The sequence below is a fragment of the Hibiscus syriacus genome, unplaced genomic scaffold (genome assembly GCF_006381635.1).
Source record: "Hibiscus syriacus cultivar Baekdansim isolate YM2019G1 unplaced genomic scaffold, ASM638163v2 tig00116980_pilon, whole genome shotgun sequence".
Taxonomy (NCBI): Eukaryota; Viridiplantae; Streptophyta; class Magnoliopsida; order Malvales; family Malvaceae; genus Hibiscus; species Hibiscus syriacus.
This window is the reverse complement of record NW_024063503.1, coordinates 26,788-49,832: the sequence shown is the minus strand read 5'-3', so window position 1 is coordinate 49,832 and position 23,045 is coordinate 26,788. Positions and strand designations below refer to the sequence as shown.

Here is a 23,045-nt window from a genome sequence, read left to right as displayed (position 1 = left end):
AAAAACTTCAATTCTTGTTTTTTTTTTAGTATCCCGTCAAAATTTAACGTTAATTTTTGGAAAAAAATTTGAGAAGTTTAGGTACTAAACTTACCATAACTGATAGTTTAGGTACTAAACACATTAAGTTTTTAACAATATGTACTAAAATGAAATGAAAACTAAATATTATGTATAGTTTTGAAAATTTAGGTACTAAAACATACTAAAATTTATAGTTTATGTACTAAATATATGATTTACCCTTAGTTTTTTAATAGTTATTACATTTTTATTTTTATTTTGTATGTCCATGTTAAAAAAATATTTTAAATTTAAGATTCGAACTTAAATTCTATAGGGTAATAATAAATATTTATTCAGCAATTTATTAATAGTTATTGTAATAAATTTTATTTTAAAAGTTTTGGTTGGGTGCTATAATTCAAACCAAAGAAAATAGCCCGACCTAACCTCATCCGAATCCCTTCTAAATCAGCAAAAACAGGAAAAGAACTGAAAATGGTTTTTAGTTTACAAGATTCAGGGAAAACTATGGATTTGGTATCTAACCTATCAGTTTTGGTCTTTCTAATACTTAAACTTTCAATTTTTTCAAAATCATACCTAATATATAATTTTCATTTCATTGGAATACCCGCCGTTAAAAACTTAACGCGTTAGTACTTAAACTATCAGTTTTTGTCTGTTTTAATACCTAAACTTTCATTTTTTTAAAGCTTAACGTTAATTTTGAACGGGGTACTAAAATAAAACAAAAACTAAAGTTTTTAACGGCGGGTATTAAAATGAAATGAAAACTAAACTTTAGGTACGATTTTGAAAAAATTAAAAGTTTAAGTACTTAAACGGATCAAAACTTATAGTTTAATATTAAACGCATAATTTATCCAAAGGGTTTGTACTTGCTACCAAATGCTGTAATAAACGGTCTATATAACCATACTTTGTTATATTCAACGAATCCAAAACAAACCCCACCATCTATTAATTCGAAAAATCAATAATCAATTGAGTAATTAACCTCTTAATCAATCCATCTCCTATACTTTACCACCGCCACCATGTCTCGTCCGACAGAGGTAATCTCTAAACCCTCGTAATTCCATGCAATGTTTTTATTACAAGACATGTATAATGCCTGGCTTTCTCTTCGAAACATTCATAAAATTCTATTTGAAAAAACCATACTCGTGAGAGTAAATATATGAAGTTGTTTGGGATTTGACAGAACAATGAAGGGATGTCCATTCCTCGATTCGGGGGGTGGGATGAGAAGGGAGCCACGAGTTATTCAGTGGTGTTCTCTCGAGCTCGTGACAAAAGGAAGCAATGCAAGAGTGATGTTATGTGTAGCCTCGCGAACGACCAGACTTCGTCCCGGCTTCCCCGCCTCAAAAACACGAACCCGACCCTATCAGAGACCCCGAAGTTCCTGTTAAGGTATATGCATGTGTGTGTGTCATTTTCATTTCACACATAAAAGTCATTGTTTTAATCTTACATCAATATTTATGCAGAAGAAAAACTGGTTCTTGACCTGCATTAACTGCTGTGTCAAGCCATGATGCCCCATCAAGCAAGAGCTAGCTGTGGATATTTGTTGGTGCATCTCTGGAAACTACCATGTGGTTGATGCTAGCAAAAATATCAGAATTTATAAGATTAGATATATTTGGAACCCCATTATGTAGAAGATATAAGTGAAACCTTATTTTTATACTATTTCTTCTACATTTAAACTTTGGGTTAAACTAAACTTTTTTTTAATAAACTACGAGGGTTTGACCTTGTAGATTTATTCTATGAGTATGTGTATATAAATGATCGGTAAACAAATAACAAAAAAATACTCTAATGCATATCAAATATGATCCATTCCAAAAAATAAAAAAAAATATTTAATTAAAGTTTCTTGCTGATGAAGTTTCTTTAAATTTCACTCAATGTGTAATCTCCTAGGGCTACACATCAACTAGGGATTTATCTTCTTCTACCACTAAATAACAATTCTTTGAATGAAGCTGAGACCACTCTCAAACTAGTATTGAGAGCACGGTCTCTCCAAGTAATGACCACAACATAGATTTGCCGAAAGACATGGGCTATATCAAGATACCTCAATGGAGGGAGGTGCTGATAGTGAGAGCACAGTGGTAGAGCTATTAGGCAATAGCGTGACGATGAAGAAGCTCGAAACTTAAAATAGTAACAAGTCCAACGAATCAGGGACCGGGCATGGAAGAAGATCAATGGAGGCTATGGTGGTGAAAAGAGTGCACCAATGTGAGATACGCGGCAAGACTTTCGCAACGGGCCAGGCACTCGGCGGCCACAAAACGCACCATTGGGTGAAACCGTGAAGGATCCATGGAAAGCGGAGTAATTAGTACAAGCAAAAACCAAACAAGAAACATGTGAAGTTAAAGAGTGTATCACCAGAATGCTGTTGTCTGAAGAAACTCATCCTAAGAAGCTGGATTTTGATCTTAACATCCCTTATCAGGTGTAAATAACTGTTTTCTTGTTTCCATGGCATTTTGCTTCCCTTAGTTCTGATCTCTTGCCAAATAAGTCTTACATTGATCTTACGTAAATCTGCCACTTTATGAAATAGAGTAGCAGCTTCTTTTGTAGACTCCAACACTGTGTATTCAAAATGACAAAAACCAGAATGTTCCTGATAAGTAGAAAAAGACAAGTTTTATTCCTCATATTCGATTACAGATCCATAAATTTCGAAATAGGGTCTAAAAATTTTAATACTCTCTTTTCAATATAATGAGTATGCAAAATTTCTTATTTTTTTTCTTCTTCCTTCGATATATTAAACTGTATTTAATATCTAATCTAAAATAATGAGTATGGGCCACATGCATCCGCCCCTTCTCATATTATATTAAAGTTTTCTAGTTTTTCATTAAATTTTAAAGCTTTACTGGGGGAGTCATTCTTCAAACCAAGAAAATAATAATTGCATAACTCTAATATCTTGTCCCTTTCGGCATTAAAATGATGAAAATAACCTAAGTTTTCATTGACCTATAAATATTATAAGCTTGATGGGTGACATATTCTCATGATTGTACATTTCTTTCACTGTCCATGCGCCAACCAAATCAATAATATATAGCCATTTTGTTCGGATTCGGTTAAAGTATCACATATATCCAACCCTTTTATACTCAAGTATATGTATGGAATAAGAGAGCTTAAATGGACATAAAAACAAAAATTAAATTATGACAAAAATTAAATTATGGAATAATAGTAGAAGTAAACATATATACACAAGAACAATTCGAATTTGTTTCCAAATTGAGGAATATGACAGTCCATGCAGTTTTAGGCTTCAAGAATAAAGCTGAGGGCTAGAATCTCTTGCAATTCCTTTATAAACACCAGCCCCCATGTATTTACCTCATCAAAACAACATCCATTCACTCCTCTCTCGAGCCTAAAAAATGCCAATCAAAACAAGATCTATTTATTCGTAACGTTAAGTTAGAGATATCGAGTCGTGTCTGGTCGTATGCGGCTGGATTCGTTGACATAGCGAAATATGAAGGGCATTGGAACCTTGAATTCAACCTTATTTCTGCACTGATTGAGAGATGGAGACCAGAGACACACACATTTCATATTCCATGTGGGGAGTGCACTATTACGCTAGAGGATGTTTCCATACATATAGGGCTTCCGGTAGATGGGGATGTTATTTCTGGTGTGGCAAATGGTGATTGACATTTCTTGTGTGAGGAGTGTCTTTGAGGTATCCCGCCTAATTTTAACGGTGGTCAAATACATTTATCATGGTTGGCTACAAAATTTTGACAGTTGAGCGAAGACTGTTCTGAGGAACATGCTAAAATATTTGTTCGGGCTTGCATATTACAACTCATAGGAGGGATCTTGATGCCCGATAAATCTCGCAACCAAGTTCATTGTATGTGGTTGCGTTACATCGTATATTTTCGAGTTGCCTACTCATTCAGTTGGGGCTTCGCAGTTTTGACATCTCTGAATAGAGAAATGTGTCAGGCAACTAATTATTGGAAAAATACTATCGGTGGATGTCTCATTCTTCTGGGCATATCCGATCGTGAAAAAACAGTTAGACTTCCTACTATTGTTGAGATAATTTCAATACTGAATTCTTATATAAATAATTTTTAAGTATATAATGAATTTCTTTTACACTGAATAGGTGGTCATGTATAAAGAAAAATCATTGGTATATACCAGACGAATTGGATATAGATCCTGTAGATAGGTCCAAAACATGATTTTGTATTCCAAATCATCACTATAAGTGGAAGGTAATGTCTTTTGGGCCCAAGACAACATCATCATTATTCCGGAAGGTAATGATCAATATTTTTCAGCCAATCCTGAAGAGTACTCTTGTTTACATTGATGATATTCTCCTTTACAGTCCAAATGAAGAATCCCATTCCAAATTACTGGACCAATTTAAACAATTGGTTCTACAGTATGTGATTATGTCATCTGAAAGAAAGATGAAGATTTGCCAACAAGAGATAGAATTTCTAGGAATGCATGTTAAAGATGGTTGATATCATCCAGGACCACATATTGCCCAAGAATTATTGAAATTCCTAGAAGAAGATCTCACAATGAAGCAAGTTCTCCCGTTCTTAGGGATAGTAAATTACTTAAGAGATTTTATTCCAAAAATCTCTAAGTATACTAATCCTTTAAGAAAAAATGCTTAAAAAAGACCCCTTTCCGTGGAAGGAAGTTCAAACCAAAGCTGTCAAAGTATTGAAAGAAAAACTACAACAATTGCCACCATTGCAGATCCCTTCAGATGGAAAAAGAATTCTCCAGACAGATGCCAATGACAAATATTGGGGAGCAATTTTTTTGAAGAAAAAGATGGAAAGAGACACGTATGTGGATATAAAAATGGAAGATTCCCTGATGCAGAAATCCATTATCATTCAACCTTCAAGGAGACTTTATCGGTGAAGAAAGGAATATCCAAATTTGAATTTCATTTAATTGATCATCACTTTTTGATTGAAATGAATATGTCTTCCTTCCTTCAAATGTTGAAGTTCAAGTAGAATGTTGTTTAAAACCCACAGCTACTTAGATGGACAAAATAATTATCAACATACTCCTTTAACTCCAAGCGCATCAAAGAAGATAGTAGGTTGAACCCTGCTTTATTTGACAAAGTCTCTTACTTTTAGCTATTTATCAGTCTCTTGCTGTTAGTAGATAGTATGTTAGCCAATTTGCCTTTCTATTCAACCCCTTTTTCATTCAAAACCTTGTCAGACTCTCTCTTTCAAGTTTCGACACTGAAATTAAAGTATACTCTCCTTGTTTGTTTGCTAAAAATGACCTTAAATTTAATATCAATTACCTCATAAAGTGGATAGATTTGTTTGTCATGTGAAAATCTAAAACCCATACAATTAAAAAATAATACTTTTTATGCTCTTACATTTGTATTTTAATATTATTCGGAATGGGCGAGATTTGAAAGTAAAGAAAGACGGGTCAGAGCATGCATTGGTGTGCTGTAAAGTCAATAGTCAAAATACCTTTTTTTTATTTTTTTAATCTTCTTTTGGTGGGTAAAGCTTGCATCCTTCAACATCTTCCATTGACTACTTCCATTTCAGGAGCCTCTTTCAATGGTAAGTTTTGACTTTTTGGATATTTTCTTGTCCTTTACTATATTTTTCTTCCACCCTTATCAAGGGTTATCATTTTCGTTGAGAACAACTATAATTATATGATTTGACCATCTTCTCTATGTGATCTGATCCACTACCATGGGGATTTGTTGGCCTAAACCTGCAAAGTGCGCTCATGTTTCTTCCACTAACCTTTCAGGTCAGTTTAATTTCTTAATAACATTTTGTTCTTTTTTTTTTGGTTATTTGTATTATGGATTCTTTGGTTTGGGTTCTTCATGCGTTGACCCAGGAACTATTTTGCAGTTTTTGTTTGAAAAAGGGAAGTTCAATGAGCAATGGGCTTAGAATTAGATGGCTAATTGGCTTTCTGCTGGTCGCTTAATTAGAGTGAAGATTGTTGTTAGGCAAATTTGCTTCTAAGCTTAAATTCACTTGGTTTATAATGGATTAATCCCATTTAATTTCTTGATGGAATCATCAATTCTCAGTATTTGATCTGAATCTTGCGAAGGGCTTCAGCAGATGTGTGTTTTAAGCAACTAGCAATGAATTCTGAACACAATTGAGAGTTTTATCAATAAGCAGTGCTGTTTTGACTTTTGATATGGTTTAGAGGGCAATAAATTTATGGCTTCTGTTGTTTGTTATTTTAGGCGATTCAAAGATCCATAGTAAGATAAAGCCGGAATCAATTTCTTCCACCAAGAAATCGCCTCACGAAAAATCGAACAAGCAACATGTAGCAGATAAACTCGAAGTTGATACATCTGTTTCTAGCAACCTCAAGTCTTTCAGCTTTTCTGATCTTAAAAATGCCTCCAAAAACTTCCGGTCGGAAACTCTTATCGGAGAGGGTGGATTTGGATGGGTTTTCAAAGGTTGGATTGATGAGAGCACCTTTGCTCCTGCCAAGCCAGGAACTGGAATTGTTGTGGCTATCAAAAAACTCAAAGAAGAAAGCTTTCAAGGCCACAGGGAATGGCTTGTATGTACTTTTTTTTACAAGATCTATTTCCTATTTTTCAGGTTTTCTTTCTTTTAGATATATATTGTTTATCTATATAATTTTTATGTTTTTCAAGTTAATATGTGAAACTGATTCCATTCTGATACACTTTGTAGGCTGAAGTTAACTATTTGGGTCAGCTTCACCATGAAAATCTTGTGAAACTCATTGGTTATTGTGCAGAGTCTGAGAATAGGCTTTTGGTTTATGAGTTTATGCCAAAGGGAAGTTTGGAGAATCATTTATTTAGAAGTAAGCATGTCTCTTTCTTCTTATCTATCTTAAACCATGTAGTTTGCACCAATGCCTCGTAAAAGTACAGCGTTAAACGGTATGCTATGAATCTGGTCATCTCCCCTTCACAGAGGCCTTATCCAGTGTTGCTGTAGTGATATGGTTTGACTAACAGTTATTGTTTTCTTCTTTCAGAAGGTGTTCAACCAATTTCCTGGGCTACACGAATGCACATCGCTAGGGGAATTGCACGGGGATTGTCCTATTTACATGGTTTAAATGCTAATGTAATCTACCGTGATTTGAAGGCTTCTAACATTCTTCTCGATTCGGTATGCTGATGCCTCAGAAATTCCGACTTGTCGTTGAGTTGTATTACTCAGATCTTCCTATTGATAAAACATTTAATTTAATGACTAGTGCTGTTTCTGTTGTTTAAACTATGTAGGACTACAATGCAAAGCTTTCAGATTTCGGCTTGGCAAGAGATGGTCCAACTGGTGATAACACCCATGTCTCAACCAGAGTTATTGGGACTCAAGGTTATGCGGCTCCCGAATACATTGCAACAGGTGTGCATCACCTTTCTTATGAACAATATCTCTACTTTGACCATGTTACGGTGCTACTTGGCATTCGTCATCTCATACTCCTGACTTTTGTTTTACAAATAAGTTTGGAAAAAGGATCATTTAGCAGTGAGTTGGGAAATGAAATGATCAATATAATCCGACCTTCTTAGACCTTAATGTACTTTGCCACACCTAGATTCGACAAACAGAGGTTTGGAGCCATAGAACATGATACATATAATTTAATGGGAACATGATAGTAATAGCTACCAATTTATTTCACTGTAAGGATATTAAACTAAAAGAAAAACTTTGGGAGATATAACTAACTGCATCTGCAATACAGGCGCTATAGTAGACCATAAAGGTTTCGGTTGAAAATCGAAAGCAAGACTCTTTTGTTTAGAAAGATCAAACTAGGCTTCGTAAATTTGGTTTTCTAATATTATCAGGATTCTTCGGGTTGTAAGTTATAATGTTCATGGAAGAAAATTTTGGGAATAAACACCTTATTGGTACATTGATAGTCGTTATTTTCTTAGTATGTGGTTTTCCAGGGAGGGGTATCTATCAATCCTACTAACCTACTAACGGACTAGTTTAAACCTCGCAGGTCGTTTGACCCCAAAGAGTGATGTGTACAGCTTCGGTGTCGTACTCCTAGAATTACTTTCGGGACGACGGGTAATGGATGATGAGATAGCTGGTTTTTCCGAAGACACACTGGTTGATTGGGCAAAACCCTTCTTAAGTGACAACAGGAAAATGCTAAGGATAATGGATACAAGGCTGGGGGGACAGTACTCTAAGAAAGGAGCACAAGCAGCCGCTGCTCTTGCATTGCGATGCTTACACGCTGATCCGAAGAACCGGCCTTCCATGGCCGATGTTCAGGTTTCATTGGAACGACTCCATTCAACAATGGATACACCAAGAACGCCACCTCAACGGTCACAAGAAAAGCCAAGAACGCCACCTCAACAGTCACAAGAAAAGCTGGATTTTCATAGGATTAAGCATACGAATGGCCCTCGCAAGGCAAGAGTTCCAACTGCAAATTCACGTTGAGAAGAACCGCTTTTCTTTTCTCTTGCCGGACAGATTCACTTCTCGTATTCCAAGTTTGCTAGATTTTTGTTGAACACGCGACCGATGGTTGTAGCATCAAAATCCAGCTAATTTAGTGAAATATTGTGGAAAATTATTTTTTAGTGAAACAGGGATGCACATATATTATGCAGTGAAACTGGGATTTTTAAACTAGTGCAAGTATTTGTGGCCAATGAGCTATCAAGTTCTAGTCTACCATTTTCAAAGAAAAATTCATGCGGGAAAAGCAACATGAACTTGAACAATTGGTATGTCGACCTCTTATATTGAAATTCGAAACACTGATTTGACATTAACTTGATGCCATAGTTGAAATTGATAATTAAATTCAAATTTAGATGCTAAAATATGTTATAGAATTTAACTTCAATTATTAATTTGGAACAAAAGATTATTAAGTACCAATTTGAAATTGTAGCCAATTTTAAGTACCAAATTGTGTTAAGAAGACTATAAGTACTGTTTTGAACTACAATACAAAGTAAAGATACCAAATTTTGTATATTCCCTAACTAAAATGCGAATATGCCATCCCAGTTTGCGATTCTAGGGTTTTGGATGCCTCACAATGTGCCTCCACCATATATATATCACTAATTACCATTTTTCTTACCTCTTTCCGCCTTTGTTTCTTTTTGGCTTAGATCTCTGCTACTCATCTCTCTTTTCTTCTTCTTCAATTGCCAAAAATGGCCGTCACTTTCGCAAATCTCCACACTGAGTCTGGCCTTAAATCCCTTAATGACTTCCTCTCTGGAAAATCTTACATTTCCGGGTAAGCCCCCTATTTATCTTCTTAGTTTTTCCCCTTAAACCCAATGATTATGTTCGAATCTTTTAAGTACTAATATTGAAATCCCTATGGGATTTTTTTGTTTTCTTTTTTTCAGGAATAAGCTGACCAAGGATGACATAAAGGTTTATGCTGCTGTTTTGAAGAATCCTGGCGATTCTTTTCCCAATGTTAGCAAGTGGTATGATTCTGTTTCATCCCAACTTGCCACCAGGTAATGTTTCTTATTTATTTAATGTGTTGTTTTCATGATAACCTTTTAAGGATAAAAGTAATTTTCTTTACTTTGTAAGATCTGCCTTTTGGAAATTTGATTGAATCTGAAGATCGAGCCTTGTGAAAATTCACGTTGTTTTCAATTTTTTTAGCTTCCCTGGGAAAGCTGTAGGCGTTGGGTTTGGTGGCAACGCTGCTCCAGCTGAATCTGTCAAAGCTGAGGTTTGTTTCAAGTTGATTTGTTAGGACCTAATTCATAGTTATATTTTAAGTTATAGTTCGATTGCCTCTTGTACTTTGGTAGATTGAAGTTCATCCGTTGAAGACAACAAAATGAAAACTATAGTTAAAAATTGCAGCCTACAGAGCAATATAGTTAATTGAGTATATCAACAATATGCAATTAGTTAATTGAATTGAGTATTTATGGGGATATTGAATAGTTTATCAGCTTTGTGATTCTTCCTAATGTTCAGTTGAGTCACCTCTTGCATAAAAATACCAAAGTTTTCTTTTTTTTTTTAAAAAAAAATAATTATTCAATTCTGTTAAACACTATTTCTTTATGATTTGATTTTTTGGTATTTTGAATTTTTATATGTTATCTAGATTACTATATTTAGGTCTCGTCTTGACTCATCCATGGTTCAAGTTTTGAAGTTTGAACTCTCTTTTTTCCCTTTGACTTCCTCAAATGTTCCCCAAGGGAGGGGAAAATTGCCTTTAAAATAGTGCTTGTAACTTTGAAGCTTGTTGATTGAAAAATGCTAATGTTGAGAACATAACCTCTAGCATTCTTCCTCTTTTTATCTGTTATGTTATTTCAATTGTGTTAATTGTTTTTACCTGTTTTATGCGATCAGGCTGCTGCTGATGATGATGACTTGGATCTATTTGGTGATGAGACAGAGGAGGAAAAGAAGGCGGCAGAGGAGAGGGAAGCCTCTAAAAAGTCTGCTAAGAAGAAAGAGAGTAAGTATTTGTGTTGGTTAAAGTAATTTGACCCTTCCATTCTCATTTCATTTGAAGGATGCATTTTTGCTGCTTTTGACATCGGTCGATTCTTGCAGGTGGAAAATCTTCTGTTCTTTTGGATGTTAAACCGTGGGATGATGAGACTGACATGAAGAAGTTAGAAGAAGCTGTTCGATCTGTCGAGATGCCTGGGCTTTTGTGGGGAGCATGTATGGTTTGGTTATATAATTTCTGTTAATCTTTTGCACCGAAGTTACTTTGGACTCATACGAGTATATTCATGTCTTAATATTAATGTTGGAATATGCTAGACATGGGTACTTCAGATGAACTGAAGAATCAAAGTAACTAGATGATTTGCATACAGAATACAGTGCCTATCCTAACGATCATATTTGTTTTGCATTAACTTGCAGCAAAGCTGGTTGCCGTTGGTTATGGCATTAAGAAGCTACAGATCATGCTTACTATAGTGGATGATCTTGTTTCGGTCGATACCCTTATAGAGGAGCACCTCACAGTGGAGCCACGCAACGAATACATTCAGAGCTGTGACATTGTTGCATTCAACAAAATTTAAATCCTCACCGTTTAGTTCCAAAACTGTTACACTGCCATTTTTGGCAATGTTATCAACCTTTTCCCGTGCTTTCCCCTCTATAATGTTATATATTTTTGTTTTTGAGCAGTTCTTGCTACTGCTTAATGGATGAGGATGTTTCATGTTTTGATTTAGTTCCAGTTTGTTTTGGATCTCTACCGTGAATTTTAATTCAAGCATAACGAAATATATATATATATATATTTTAAATGTAACAATAAAAATAATATAATAAATATAATTCCAGGGACCGATATTTAGATAAAAATAATATTTAGATTAAAAATATGTAACCCTAAAAATAATAAGATAATTTAATTTTTGACCTTTATATATTTTAAAATTTATCTTAATTTTAAAAAAGAATTTTTAATATTTAAATATTTTATCAATTATTTTTCTTTCTCGGTACCGAATCATCGCCTTTAGTAAGTCGAAGTTGCGTAATTGTCTTGTTGGTTCATCAATTTTATATAACTAATTTACAAGTCAAATACCTCATGCATGGAAGATGTAAAGTATTTTCTAAAAGAAAAAGAATTAAAAATGCAAGAATCTATAAAATTATAAAAGATGTAAAGTGTTGTTACAGCAATGTTACTGATAAAAGAACTCCAAGACCAGGACAAAGTAATTTAGACAAATTAAACAAATCTGAAGACGGAAGAAATAACCCATTCTTCTTGAGAAGGGATATTAAGATCAAAATCCAACATCTTCTTGGAACGAGCTTGTTCAGCATCTTCAGGCAATGATCCAGGTAACATCGTTCCGGTGACACACTCTAATTAACTTCACCACACGATTCTTGTTTGGGTTTTGGTTGCACCGACTCCAACTTGGGCGGATTCTTCGGCCGATGGTAGGTTTAGTGACCACCGAGTGCCTGACCAGTTGTGAGAGTCTTGCAGGGCCGTGGTTGGGGGCGCAAACTGCGCGACCGCGGAGGTCCCAAAAAAATATATAATAGCGTTTTACCAATAAACGCCATTATTATTATTACGGCTTTATTGATAAAACGTCATTATAGATAGATTTATTGTGGCGTTTGTTAAGAAAACGTCACTATTATTGTCCTGAAATCGAATATATCTAAAAAATAGGACCCTTTATACGAATTTATACAGAACCCCCGAAAACCCTACCACTCCCTGGAGTCTTGCCACATATCTCACATGGATGCAGGCTATTCATCACCTTAGCTTTCTTCATCGATCTTCCACGCAAGGACCTGGATTTGGACTTGTTGCAATCTTGAGTTCCAAACCTATCTATTTCCATAAAATCTCTCACTGGGCTCTCACCATCGCCAATTCCCTCCGTTGTGGTGTCTTCAATCTGTCTCTTCTTCTTTGTTTCCATGTGAGCGTAATAAACCCTCTTCCTCGTATGCTGGCACAACAACTGCACCGACGAAAAACGTTCGTTGCAAACTAAACAACCAAAACCCTCATCTTCATCTTCTTCCGGAGAAGGTGTTCTTTGAGCCCTACATTAACTGTAGATCCGATGATGGCCATACAGTGCCTTGTTCGACTCAAACCCTTTGCCGCCTCCCTCCATAACCTCAGCTTTGTGGGTGGTTTTCCGAACGGAGATAACAAAGGAAGCTGCGGCGGAATCACTATCAGAGTCGGTCATCTCACTGGAATAAGGAGAAATTACATTACATACATTTTCTACCACTTTTAAGTTATGATTCCAATAAATAAAAATAATATACATCATTTATTTTATACCTGTCATCAATTTGAATCATTTTTATTTTTTTACCTTAAATATTAAACATAAAAAATTATAATATTGACATAAATCGATTGATCTTAATGTTAAAAGATGATTGAGATTTTAAATTCGAGCACTAACTAATATCATGATATTTAAACGGTTATTATCAAATAATTAAGGATTTTTAAAGCAAACACCAAATCGATGTATGATTTTTATTCTAGGTGACAAACTTTTCAAATTTTAAGATAAAATAGATTCAAAAAAATTTAAGAGGTGAAAATAAATTTTTAATAAAAATGTATAAATAATTAAAAAATATATAATATTTTTAATAACAAACGTACCCTAAATATTAACAACAGAAAATATTATCTTAAACGTTAGATTACGCACTTTCGTGAAATTAATAGTTAAAGACGCATAGAAATGTCTTTGTACCGTTAAAAAAAATCAAAGTGCCACTTTTATTATTTTTTCTTTTAACGTGATCTTATATTATTATTTTTTTTAATGTGGTTCTTTAACTCATAAAATAAATTTAATTAGGTATTGTGACTAATATTTTTTTGTAATTAGTCGTTATGATGTTAGCAGAGACGGAACTCTCTTAGGGCTCAAAGGGGCTAGACTCATGTTAAAATTTATATATTTAATATAATTTTAGTTTAATAGTATTTTAGTTTATGTAAAATTAAATATTTAATCAAATAGGAGTCGAAATAAAGAATGATAAGTCCGCGTTCTCAAATTTTTTGTCTAATTACAATTTAAGTCATTGTAAGTTTAATTATTAGACAAATTAGAAGTTGTATTTTGAGTTTTGAGTTTTGAGTTTTTTTAAATTTAGAGTGAATACAAGGCAATATATATATATATAAAGACTTTCAACTATTTGGCAATTAACGCTCATACCCCTACATACGTGCTTGAACTCGGGACCTCAATGATAACAACAATCCCTTAATAAAAATAGTTTATTATTTCGGCCTTACCAATATTTAATTCTGGCTCCGTCCTTGGTCGTTAGCGTGACAATTCATTCTACTGATATGACGATCCACAATGTTGATGTGGTAGTCCACGGTAGTTAATAACGTGACAATGACACGTTAAATTAACTAAATTATTAACTCAAACATGTCAGATAAACTGTCACATCAACATCATAGATTGTCATATCAACTACCAGGTTAACACTTTAATAGTCAACAAAAAAATTGATTAAAAGATTACATTAAATTTATTTTTTGAGTTAGAAGATCACATTAAGAGATAAAATAATATAAATAGTGTGAGAGTCGCCTTATCTTTTGCCTAAAAATATAGAAACGACCGATGTCTTTTTGCCAAATTAATATAATTTATGAAACTTATTTGATATTCAGCTTCCCAAGTGTTTACTTACTTAAGGGTGTGTTTGGTTGGGGGAATGTGAGATTCTCATGGGAATAGAATCCACATTTCCCCATTTGGTTGGTCGGGAATGTCATTCCCGGTAATCTTACATTACCAATATTGAATTTTTTAGGGTATATTACTGTGAATGTCATTACCTCCCTTTCCTTAGATATTGTTGGATTACTGGCGTTTTAGACTAAAAGGCCCTTAAATATTTTTTCAAAAATATAATTATTCTATCATTGAATAATAAAAATTCTATGAAGGTTAAATTACAAATTTATCCTTAAACTATTTTAAATTTACAAAAAAAATCTATAATTAAAATTTTATATGAAGTTAAGGGGTTAAAATAAAATTTTACCTTTTCATTAAACCTTTTATTTTTCAATTTTGTAAAAAAATAATATAAATTTTATGAATTTAATTTTTTTTAAAGAAAATATATAAATATTTTCCAACTTGCTAAAAACAATATATAATAAGGACAATTTGGTCAATATACATTCCAATAATCTTTTATTCCTTTAACCAAACACGGTAATATTATATTCCTGCTAAACCAACCAAACACAAAATACAACATTCCAAGTAATCCTATTCCCTGGTAATCTTTTATTTCTACTGGTAATCTTTTATTCCCACTGGTAATCTTACATTTCGTGAACAAAATGCACCCTGAGTCTATTCTTCAGCACCAACAGTTAAAAGCATGTAAAAATAAATAAAAAAATAAAAACCGGCCCTATTTTTCCGGCAACACTTTCGAAATAATGTTCTCGAATTTTTTATTTAACGATATAACGTACTCTCAAGATTAATTGCTCAAATAGAGCGAATTGTACAGTGTTGGTCGTAGGTCGCCATGCCTTCTGGGCGACCTATGGCGTGGCAGCTTCCCAGCATAGGTCGCCATGCACTTGTAGGTCGCCATGCATGCCAGGCGACCTTGTCCTGCGCCCTGCTCCCCGCTGCATGCTCGCCTGCTCCCCACTGCATGCAGGCGACCTCTTCCGACGTGCATGGCGACCTCTTCCGACGTGCATGGCACATGCAAAGCTTCATCCTCTCACCACAGCTCGTAGCAAAGCTTCATCCTCTCGCCACAGCTCGTATAGAACACTTTTGTCGTGATTTCATTGTTGCATGCATGAGGGAGACATGGGTGAGGGAGGCAGAGCCACCTTTGTTGTGATTTCAGCAGAATCACGGAGGAGTTCGAGCCGCTTGCATGGCGACCTACAAGGTCGCACCAAGTGTATGGCGACCTATGATCTCGTTTGGCTTGTATGGCGACCAATCCATGCACTGTATAATTCACACCATTTGAACAATTATTTCTTGGACAACATTATCACGTGAATTGTTTTTTTTCACAGCAATATCTCGTGAGTTTTGCCTGTTTTTCCTGACAATTATAATGGTATTTGGTTCTTAAATGGGTTAAATAATTTTTGAGAATAAAATTTTGGAGAAATAAGAAATAAAAACGTTGTAGATAAAAAAAATAAAATTTTAAAATTACTAATAAATATCATTATTTTAATCATTTTAGCTCACATTTTTCACCTGAATAATGTTTGAAAATTCTAATTTTAATCATTTAACTTTCATTCTTTTCATGTTTAAATCATGAATTTATAAAAAGAAATTGAGAGCAAAGTAAACCCTATTTTTCAGATTCCCTGATTCATTATTCATCGTCCCTATTTTCCTTTTTTTTTCAAAGTATTATTTTGTTCATTTAATTGGTATTTGATAATTACTTTTTTAGATAATTTTAATCAATGATGTTTAAATTGGAAACAAACGGCGCATTGCGTTAGTCAACGTTGCATAGTTGCATCAATTTTATAAAACTATTTTACAGGTCAAATACCTCATGCATGCATACAAGATACGCAAGAATCTATAAAATTATAAAAGATGTAAAGTGTTACAACAATTTTACTGATAAAAGAAAGCAAAGACCAGGACAAAAGTAATTTAGACATATTAAACAAATCTGAAAATTAAGGTTTTGGTTCAGTTTAACCAGAAGAAATAAGTCATTCTTCTTGACAAGGGATGTTAAGATCGAAATCCAAGATCTTCTTCGGACGAGCTTGTTCAGGCAATAATCCAGGCAACATAATTCTGGTGACGCACTCTTTAACTTCAGCAATGGATTCTTGTTTGGGTTTTGTCTGCACTAACACCGCCTTGGGCGGATCCTTCATCCGGTGGTACGTTTTGTGACCACCGAGTGCCTGACCGGTCGTGAAAGTCTTGCCACATATCTCGCAGGGATGCAGGCTATTCATGGCTTTAGGTTTCTTCATCCGGACCCTGGATTTGGACTTGTTGCCAAACCTATTTATTGCCGTAAAATTTCCCACCGGGCTATCGGTACTATATGCAATTCCCTCCGTTGAGGTGTCTTCAATCTTTCTCTTCTTCCTTGTTTCCGTGTGAAGGGTTGCAGGGCCGTAGTAAGCCCTCAAGGGCACCGCATCGTGCATTACATCGTCGTCACTGGCGGTTTTCTTCAACTCACTTTCTCCAGTTGGAGGCCAGTTGCGGTCATTGACGGTGATCTTAGAGTTGCTTTCCAGAGACATTGTAGGTTGCCGGACGCCATCGGAAAGCGTTTCACGATGGATTCTCATATGCTGGCACAACAACTGCATCGACGAGAAACTTTTGCTGCAAACAAAACAGCCGAAACCGTCATCTTCGTCTTCTGCCGGAGAAGGTTTTGTTTGAATCTCGACGCGGCTGGTTTCAGTTTTTGACCTAGCCCGATACTGACCGTGGATCCGAAGATGGCCATACAGGGCTTTGTTCGACTCAAACCCTTTGCCGCAATATGTACAGAATCTGAATCTTGAATCTTGAGGCGCTTCACCGCCTCGCCCCATAGCAACCTCGGACTCAGTTTTGTGGGTGGTTTTCAAGTAGTTCCGAACGGAGACGACAAAGGAAGCGGCGGTGGAATCACTCTCGGTCTCTGAGCCAGACATCTCGCTCTTCTCTTCTTAACGATCACAACTGACGATAAAAGAGAAAAAAGAACACCGTGTGTATATCTATACACTCTCGCTCTCTACATATATAGTGGTAAAACCCTAGTTTGTGTAGGATTTAGGGATTGTTTCAAAATTAAAGAAAGCTTAACTTGCAAGTAACTTTTAAGGAAGTGTTTTCTTTGAAAATCTGACTCCGTTGTGACAGTAAGAATCTTGAATTAAGAGATAAGTATAGAGAAAGGTAGTTAATCTAGGATTGTGTTTTACAGTATATATAGGAAACATGGAGAAATTATTTTTTTTATTTAAAAAAAAGGTATATTTTCAACTAATAAAAATAATATATATCATTAATTTTATACATGTCATCGATCCAAAACATCTTTATTTTGTTTACTCTAAATATTAAACAAAACAACGTCGGTGCACATTCTTGCCTCCTTAATGGATGTATGGAACTAAAAAGATATGGGGTAAATTTTATTATATCTAGTTAAACTTTACTCTTTCTCTTATTTTATTTATTGTACTTTCAAATTTTTTAATTTACTTTTTGAATTACTTCTATTTTTATGACTCTAAATTATTTTATTATTATTTTCGTATGATGTGGTAATTTTTTATTATTATTTTATATAAAAATAATTTAAAATATAAAATTAAAACAAAAGATGGTCGGATGTCATCGCAACCGCCATCAATGGTGACCGTTCGGTCCCAAATTTCATGGGTTGTTCTGGTTCGATACTTTGAGTCCGAATTCGACCTTCATTTAGTCGGAACTTTTTTCTAAAGTCCATGAATTGTTGATCGAAAGTGAGGAAGCCGGAATGTTTCAATCAAGATTTACAGATTTTGAGATATTTTTCGATAAAACAACCACCAGATTCGGATTCAGGGGGTCAAGGTGAACCGACCCATTAAATTTGGGACCGAACAACCACCATCTACGGCAGTCGACGATGGCGTCCGACCACATTCTATTTTATTTTATATTTACATTATTTTTATATTGAATTATAATAAGAGAATACATGTCATACAAAAATAATAATAAAACAATTCAAAATGATCAAAACATGAAGAGTTTAAAAGTTTAATAAAAAATAAAAAAAATGAAAGTAAAATAAGAGAATAAAATTCAGTGAGAAATTGTATTTTTAACCCAAAAATATAGACTTATCTTTAGGAAAAATATTAAAGTACCCAAAGCCAAAAAATAACAATGATTAGGTATTCATTTGACTATTTTTCATTCAAGTCTAATAGGATCAATAAAAAATAATACATATAAGAAATCTTTAAGTTTCGAAACAGCAGGATCCGTGGCGCAATGGTAGCGCGTCTGACTCCAGATCAGAAGGTTGCGTGTTCGATTCACGTCGGGTTCAATGTATTTTTGAATTCGAAAAAGGTTTGATTCTCCGCCGCAATTCCCACGGCTGCAATCACCTTAAACTGCTCCACTCTGAAATCTCGAAAACTTTTATTTTTCGACTGTTTAAAAACCTTAAATTTGCCATAACTACTGGATCCTAGATCTTGGTATCTGACCAAAATCCGCCATTGCCACCACACACGGAGCTTTTATATATATTTAGAGAGAGAGAGGGAGATTTATGAATTCTCGAAATCATTTCCCAAAATTCTAACCCCAAAAGAAAATGGGCCCTCCGAAGAAACACTTCATCCCTTTCCTCATCCTCCTTGTCTTTTGCATCCTCCTCCTCCTTTACTCCCCTCACCCGAATTCCATCTCTACCCAAACACTTCCTCTAAATCCCCAGTCTATCGCCACCACCAGAGCCGCCTCCGCCATCCGATCATTTTCCCTCTCTATCAAAGTCCTCACTTTTAACCGCCTCAATTCCCTCACCCGCTGCCTCACCTCCCTTTCCAAAGCCCACTACGACCCCGACCTCCCAGTCCACCTCCACATCTTCATCGACCACTTCCCTAACCAATCCAAATCCGACATCAACCTCAAACTTAATGAGTCACTCGGAGTTCTGCGGTTCATTGACGGGTTTGAGTGGAAATGGGGTCAAAAGATCGTTCATTACAGAACCGCCAATGTGGGTCTTCAGGCTCAATGGTTAGACGCCTGGTGGCCTATTTCTGATGATGAGTTCGCCTTTGTCGTGGAAGATGATTTGGAGCTTTCTCCATTATATTTTAAGTATTTGAAAGCTTTGATATTGAATTTTTATTACAATTCTTCCAATTTTAGTCCTTATGTTTATGGAGCTTCCCTTCAGCGACCAAGGTTTGTTCCAGGTAATTTTTTCTTCTGGAATTCCTTTCATTTTTGGTAGTTTAGGCCGAACTTTTCCTTTTGCTTAGCTAGAAATGAATGGTTGTTATTGTTTGATGAACAATTCTGAAGTTGCCTTTCGTTTTAATCATATAAAATAGTTTACTGATGATTGGATTTAGTTATTTGTTCAGTTTTAGAAGATTTAGTTTTTTAATAGAGAGAACTGCTTGTAAATTGCTAGGGTAATCAATCCACTGCTTGTAAATCGCCTCTGCTTTGTCGTCGCAGATGCGGGTATCATGTAAGAAGAAATTGTTATGAAAACAACATTATTTTCAAAGAAAAACACATCCCATTCTAACCGTCGAAATAGCAAGATTATTGACTCAACTGCCACTAAACATGATCCTTTTTTTCCTTTCTTTCTTTTAGAAATTTCTATTTTCCCTCATTATTTGCTTGCATCTCCAGGTAAACATGGGAACAAGATGCTACTGGAGAGTACCACGGGACTTTTCTTCTACCAACTGGTTGGCACTTGGGGCCAGCTTCTCTTTCCAAAGCCTTGGAAAGAGTTCAGGTTGTGGTATGATGATCACAAGGCGAAAAACATCAAGCCATTTCTTGATGGGATGGTAAATTTATGTTGTTTTAGCTCTTTTCTTCGTCTTTCCTTGTTCATATATTTGATGTTATTTTACTTTAATAAAATCTAAAAACTATATACAGGTTACCACGGGTTGGTACAAAAAGATGGGAGAAAGAATATGGACTCCTTGGTTCATTAAATTTATTCATTCTCGTGGCTATTTTAATATCTACACGAAGTTTCCAGATGAGAAATCACTTAGCGTCTCTCACAGGGATGTTGGTGTTAACTACGGAAAAACAGCAGGGCCAGATTCTCAACTGTTGGATGCAAATTCTTTTGATTCCCATTTTCGAGAAATGAAATCTTTGAGTTCTATGAAGTGGTATGACTTCTGTTTCAGGGAAGTAGTTCCGGGAAGAATGGCAAGGCACTTGAATGATCTGGAGTCTATTCTTCCCTCAGTGCAGGCCAAGGAAACCTTTCTGCTTGTTAGCCTATTTGGGGTGTCGGAGACAATTACTAGAAACCTTCTTTGCAACTTTGAGAGCCAAAATATTTGGAATTACATTTTGATCGGCCCTGCAACTGACTTTATGTTTGATCTTGCTCGAAGGGGACATCCTGTGATTGATGCAGACCGATTTCGCAACAGTATAAGATCATCTGAATCAATGAGAATTCTAGAGTCAAACGAAAGGTTTATGAATGAAATTCTATTGAAGGCTTATGTTGTCAAAAAAGGTTTAGAATTTGGTTATAATACTTGGGTATTGGATGGAGACATGGTTTTTGTCAATAATAACCTGTTTCATGAGTCTATTGATCCGACAGACTTCTATGCAGGAGAGAGCTTGGACGTTTTTTTTGTCAAGCACTCACCTACTACTCACGAAATATGGACTGATGATTTTCTGTATTATATTGGAGTCGTGGTGGTTAAAGCTTTGCCGCCAGGAGATGGCAGAAATTTCGCATCTGTAATGACAAAACAATTGAAACAGAAGGGAATTAGATATAAGCGAATTGATGAGAAAAGCCTGGGCATGAAAATCGGTAACCAAAATCTCAATCAAACCTTGGAGACTAATAAAAACGTGGTTTACTGGGATAAAGAGTTGGACATGAATTCCATTCAGAAGCAGCTTCAAGAAATGAGTCTATGGGTCATAGATACTGACTCTTCCTGCAGAGCTGTAGTTTGTCACAAGTCATAACAGTTACAGAAATGTTCAGAAGCATTGCAGGCAATCAGTAGTTAAAGTATGGCAACACATTTGATCACTTTTGATGCATGTGCTATGAATCAATATGATGATGCTAAATGAGCTTTAAGAGATTATGTCTCGGCTGAAGGAGGTGTTGGATTTAAGCACGGTGAGATTGAACACATAAGCGTCTCTAGATTGGAATATGTATGAATTTTTTAAACTGAGAAAGCTTGGTTTTGAGGAGGCCAAGGCTGTTGGAATCTATTTTGTGAGTTCCCCAAATTCTTTTAAAGGCTTATAATTGGAACCTATGTTTTTTTTTAATCTTTTGGTTTTAGGCTCTGGACCCTTAACAAGCAATTATATCATTGATGCATCTATACTTTACTATGTTGGAAATTAGACCCGAATTGGAGCTTTTGAAAGAAAATAACACTGCAGTTTACTCGTTGTGAAATGTGGTGTTTATATTTGTTAAATAGTTTACTCATTGTGAAAAGTGGTGTTTCAATTTTATAGATGCTCTTAGCAGCTTTAGAATTCGGTCTGCTCTGTTTTGTGTATGATTGCTTGTTAGGTCCAATACATTTCAAAGCCCGGATGTACTTCCTTTTCTCCTCTCCGGGGCCAGCTGGTTGGTGTCACTGCGTGTCAGGACATGTTCAAAGATCACATGTATCTTTGTATTTGGTTTTTCTTCATTCTAAACGAAATCAAAGGCCTTATTAGTCGGAATTTCGCATTTTCTATCCTACGTTCTCAAACTAAACATTCATTCTAAATTGATCTTTAAACTTTTAAATGATTCAATTTCATTTAAACAACATGGAATATCAGGACTCACATGTCGGCAATGGTTTGGCCAGTGTCCTTCACTTGGTGCAGACAGAAAAACCAAAAAAAAAAAGTGAATGCTTTTAAAAACAGGGTGCGAGGACAAGAGCCCCGTCAATCCGTCATGTGGTGGAATGGAACAAACCAATTAATGAATCCACCTATCTTCAATTCATAAGTCCAGCCTTGTTGTGGGGGGGGGGGGGGCTTGCCATTGCCAGCCTTGTTGGTCAGGCAATTTAGACATGGGTACTTGATGTTTTTTTCCTTTCTTTTTGCCCTTTTTTGGTACCATTTTATATATGAGACGCGAAGTGACAAGGGCTGAGATTGTTAATATCTAATTTATTAATGGTAAAAGATAATTTTATTTTTCTTAAAAGTAACACTCGATGTGTATGTTTAAAATGACTGTATACAAAATCAAAATTGAACCCGCGTGGAATTGATACGTGTGTGTAACTATTTAGAATGAGAAAGAAGAATAAGAAAGTAGCATGTTTATTCATTTAGGCCGAAGAGTTATTGAAAGTGCGAATTCCTAGAGAAATAAATACAGTAACCGAAGAGTTGTATTCGTTCAGTAAAGAAGACGCCTTTGCCTTTTTGTCTCTCTACTCCCTACTACTCTACTACTAGAATATCTTATCTTGTTTTATCATGTATGTAATTAACTGCTAAAACAATAATATTATTTAAACATATTAGCACGGTCTGCCTGCTTACAATAGAAAACTGGGCAGAAAATCCAAACTAGGCTGCCTGTAAAACCCAAGTGCCTTTTGCCTTTTATGCATGGAAATAACTGTTTGTTACAAATAGGGTCTTTGTATTG

General features: G+C 35.2%; 3 protein-coding genes and 1 non-coding gene across 4 annotated transcripts; all 4 read left to right on the top strand.

The window, feature by feature from the left end:
- The first annotated feature begins 5,780 nt into the window (after positions 1-5,780).
- LOC120192773 (probable serine/threonine-protein kinase PBL18) lies at positions 5,781-8,677 on the top strand. The gene is made up of 7 exons (XM_039195490.1): positions 5,781-5,871; positions 6,329-6,660; positions 6,798-6,933; positions 7,111-7,247; positions 7,364-7,487; positions 8,101-8,437; positions 8,472-8,677. The coding sequence occupies exons 1-7, from the start codon at positions 5,811-5,813 to the stop codon at positions 8,626-8,628; spliced, it is 1,284 nt and encodes a 427-aa protein (XP_039051421.1). The 5' UTR covers positions 5,781-5,810; the 3' UTR covers positions 8,629-8,677.
- A 526-nt stretch (positions 8,678-9,203) lies between these two features.
- Positions 9,204-11,269, top strand: LOC120192778 (elongation factor 1-beta 2-like). Its single transcript, XM_039195495.1, has 6 exons — positions 9,204-9,372; positions 9,488-9,604; positions 9,759-9,828; positions 10,470-10,578; positions 10,677-10,790; positions 10,998-11,269. The coding sequence occupies exons 1-6, from the start codon at positions 9,287-9,289 to the stop codon at positions 11,159-11,161; spliced, it is 660 nt and encodes a 219-aa protein (XP_039051426.1). The 5' UTR covers positions 9,204-9,286; the 3' UTR covers positions 11,162-11,269.
- Positions 11,270-18,638: 7,369 nt separating this feature from the next.
- TRNAW-CCA lies at positions 18,639-18,710 on the top strand. Its single transcript has one exon. It is a non-coding gene; the product is annotated as a tRNA-Trp (tRNA).
- A 200-nt stretch (positions 18,711-18,910) lies between these two features.
- Positions 18,911-21,833, top strand: LOC120192767. Its single transcript, XM_039195484.1, has 3 exons — positions 18,911-19,596; positions 20,048-20,211; positions 20,306-21,833. Exons 1-3 carry the CDS (start codon positions 18,984-18,986, stop codon positions 21,380-21,382), a joined length of 1,854 nt encoding a protein of 617 aa, XP_039051415.1. The 5' UTR covers positions 18,911-18,983; the 3' UTR covers positions 21,383-21,833.
- Positions 21,834-23,045: the final 1,212 nt, after the last annotated feature.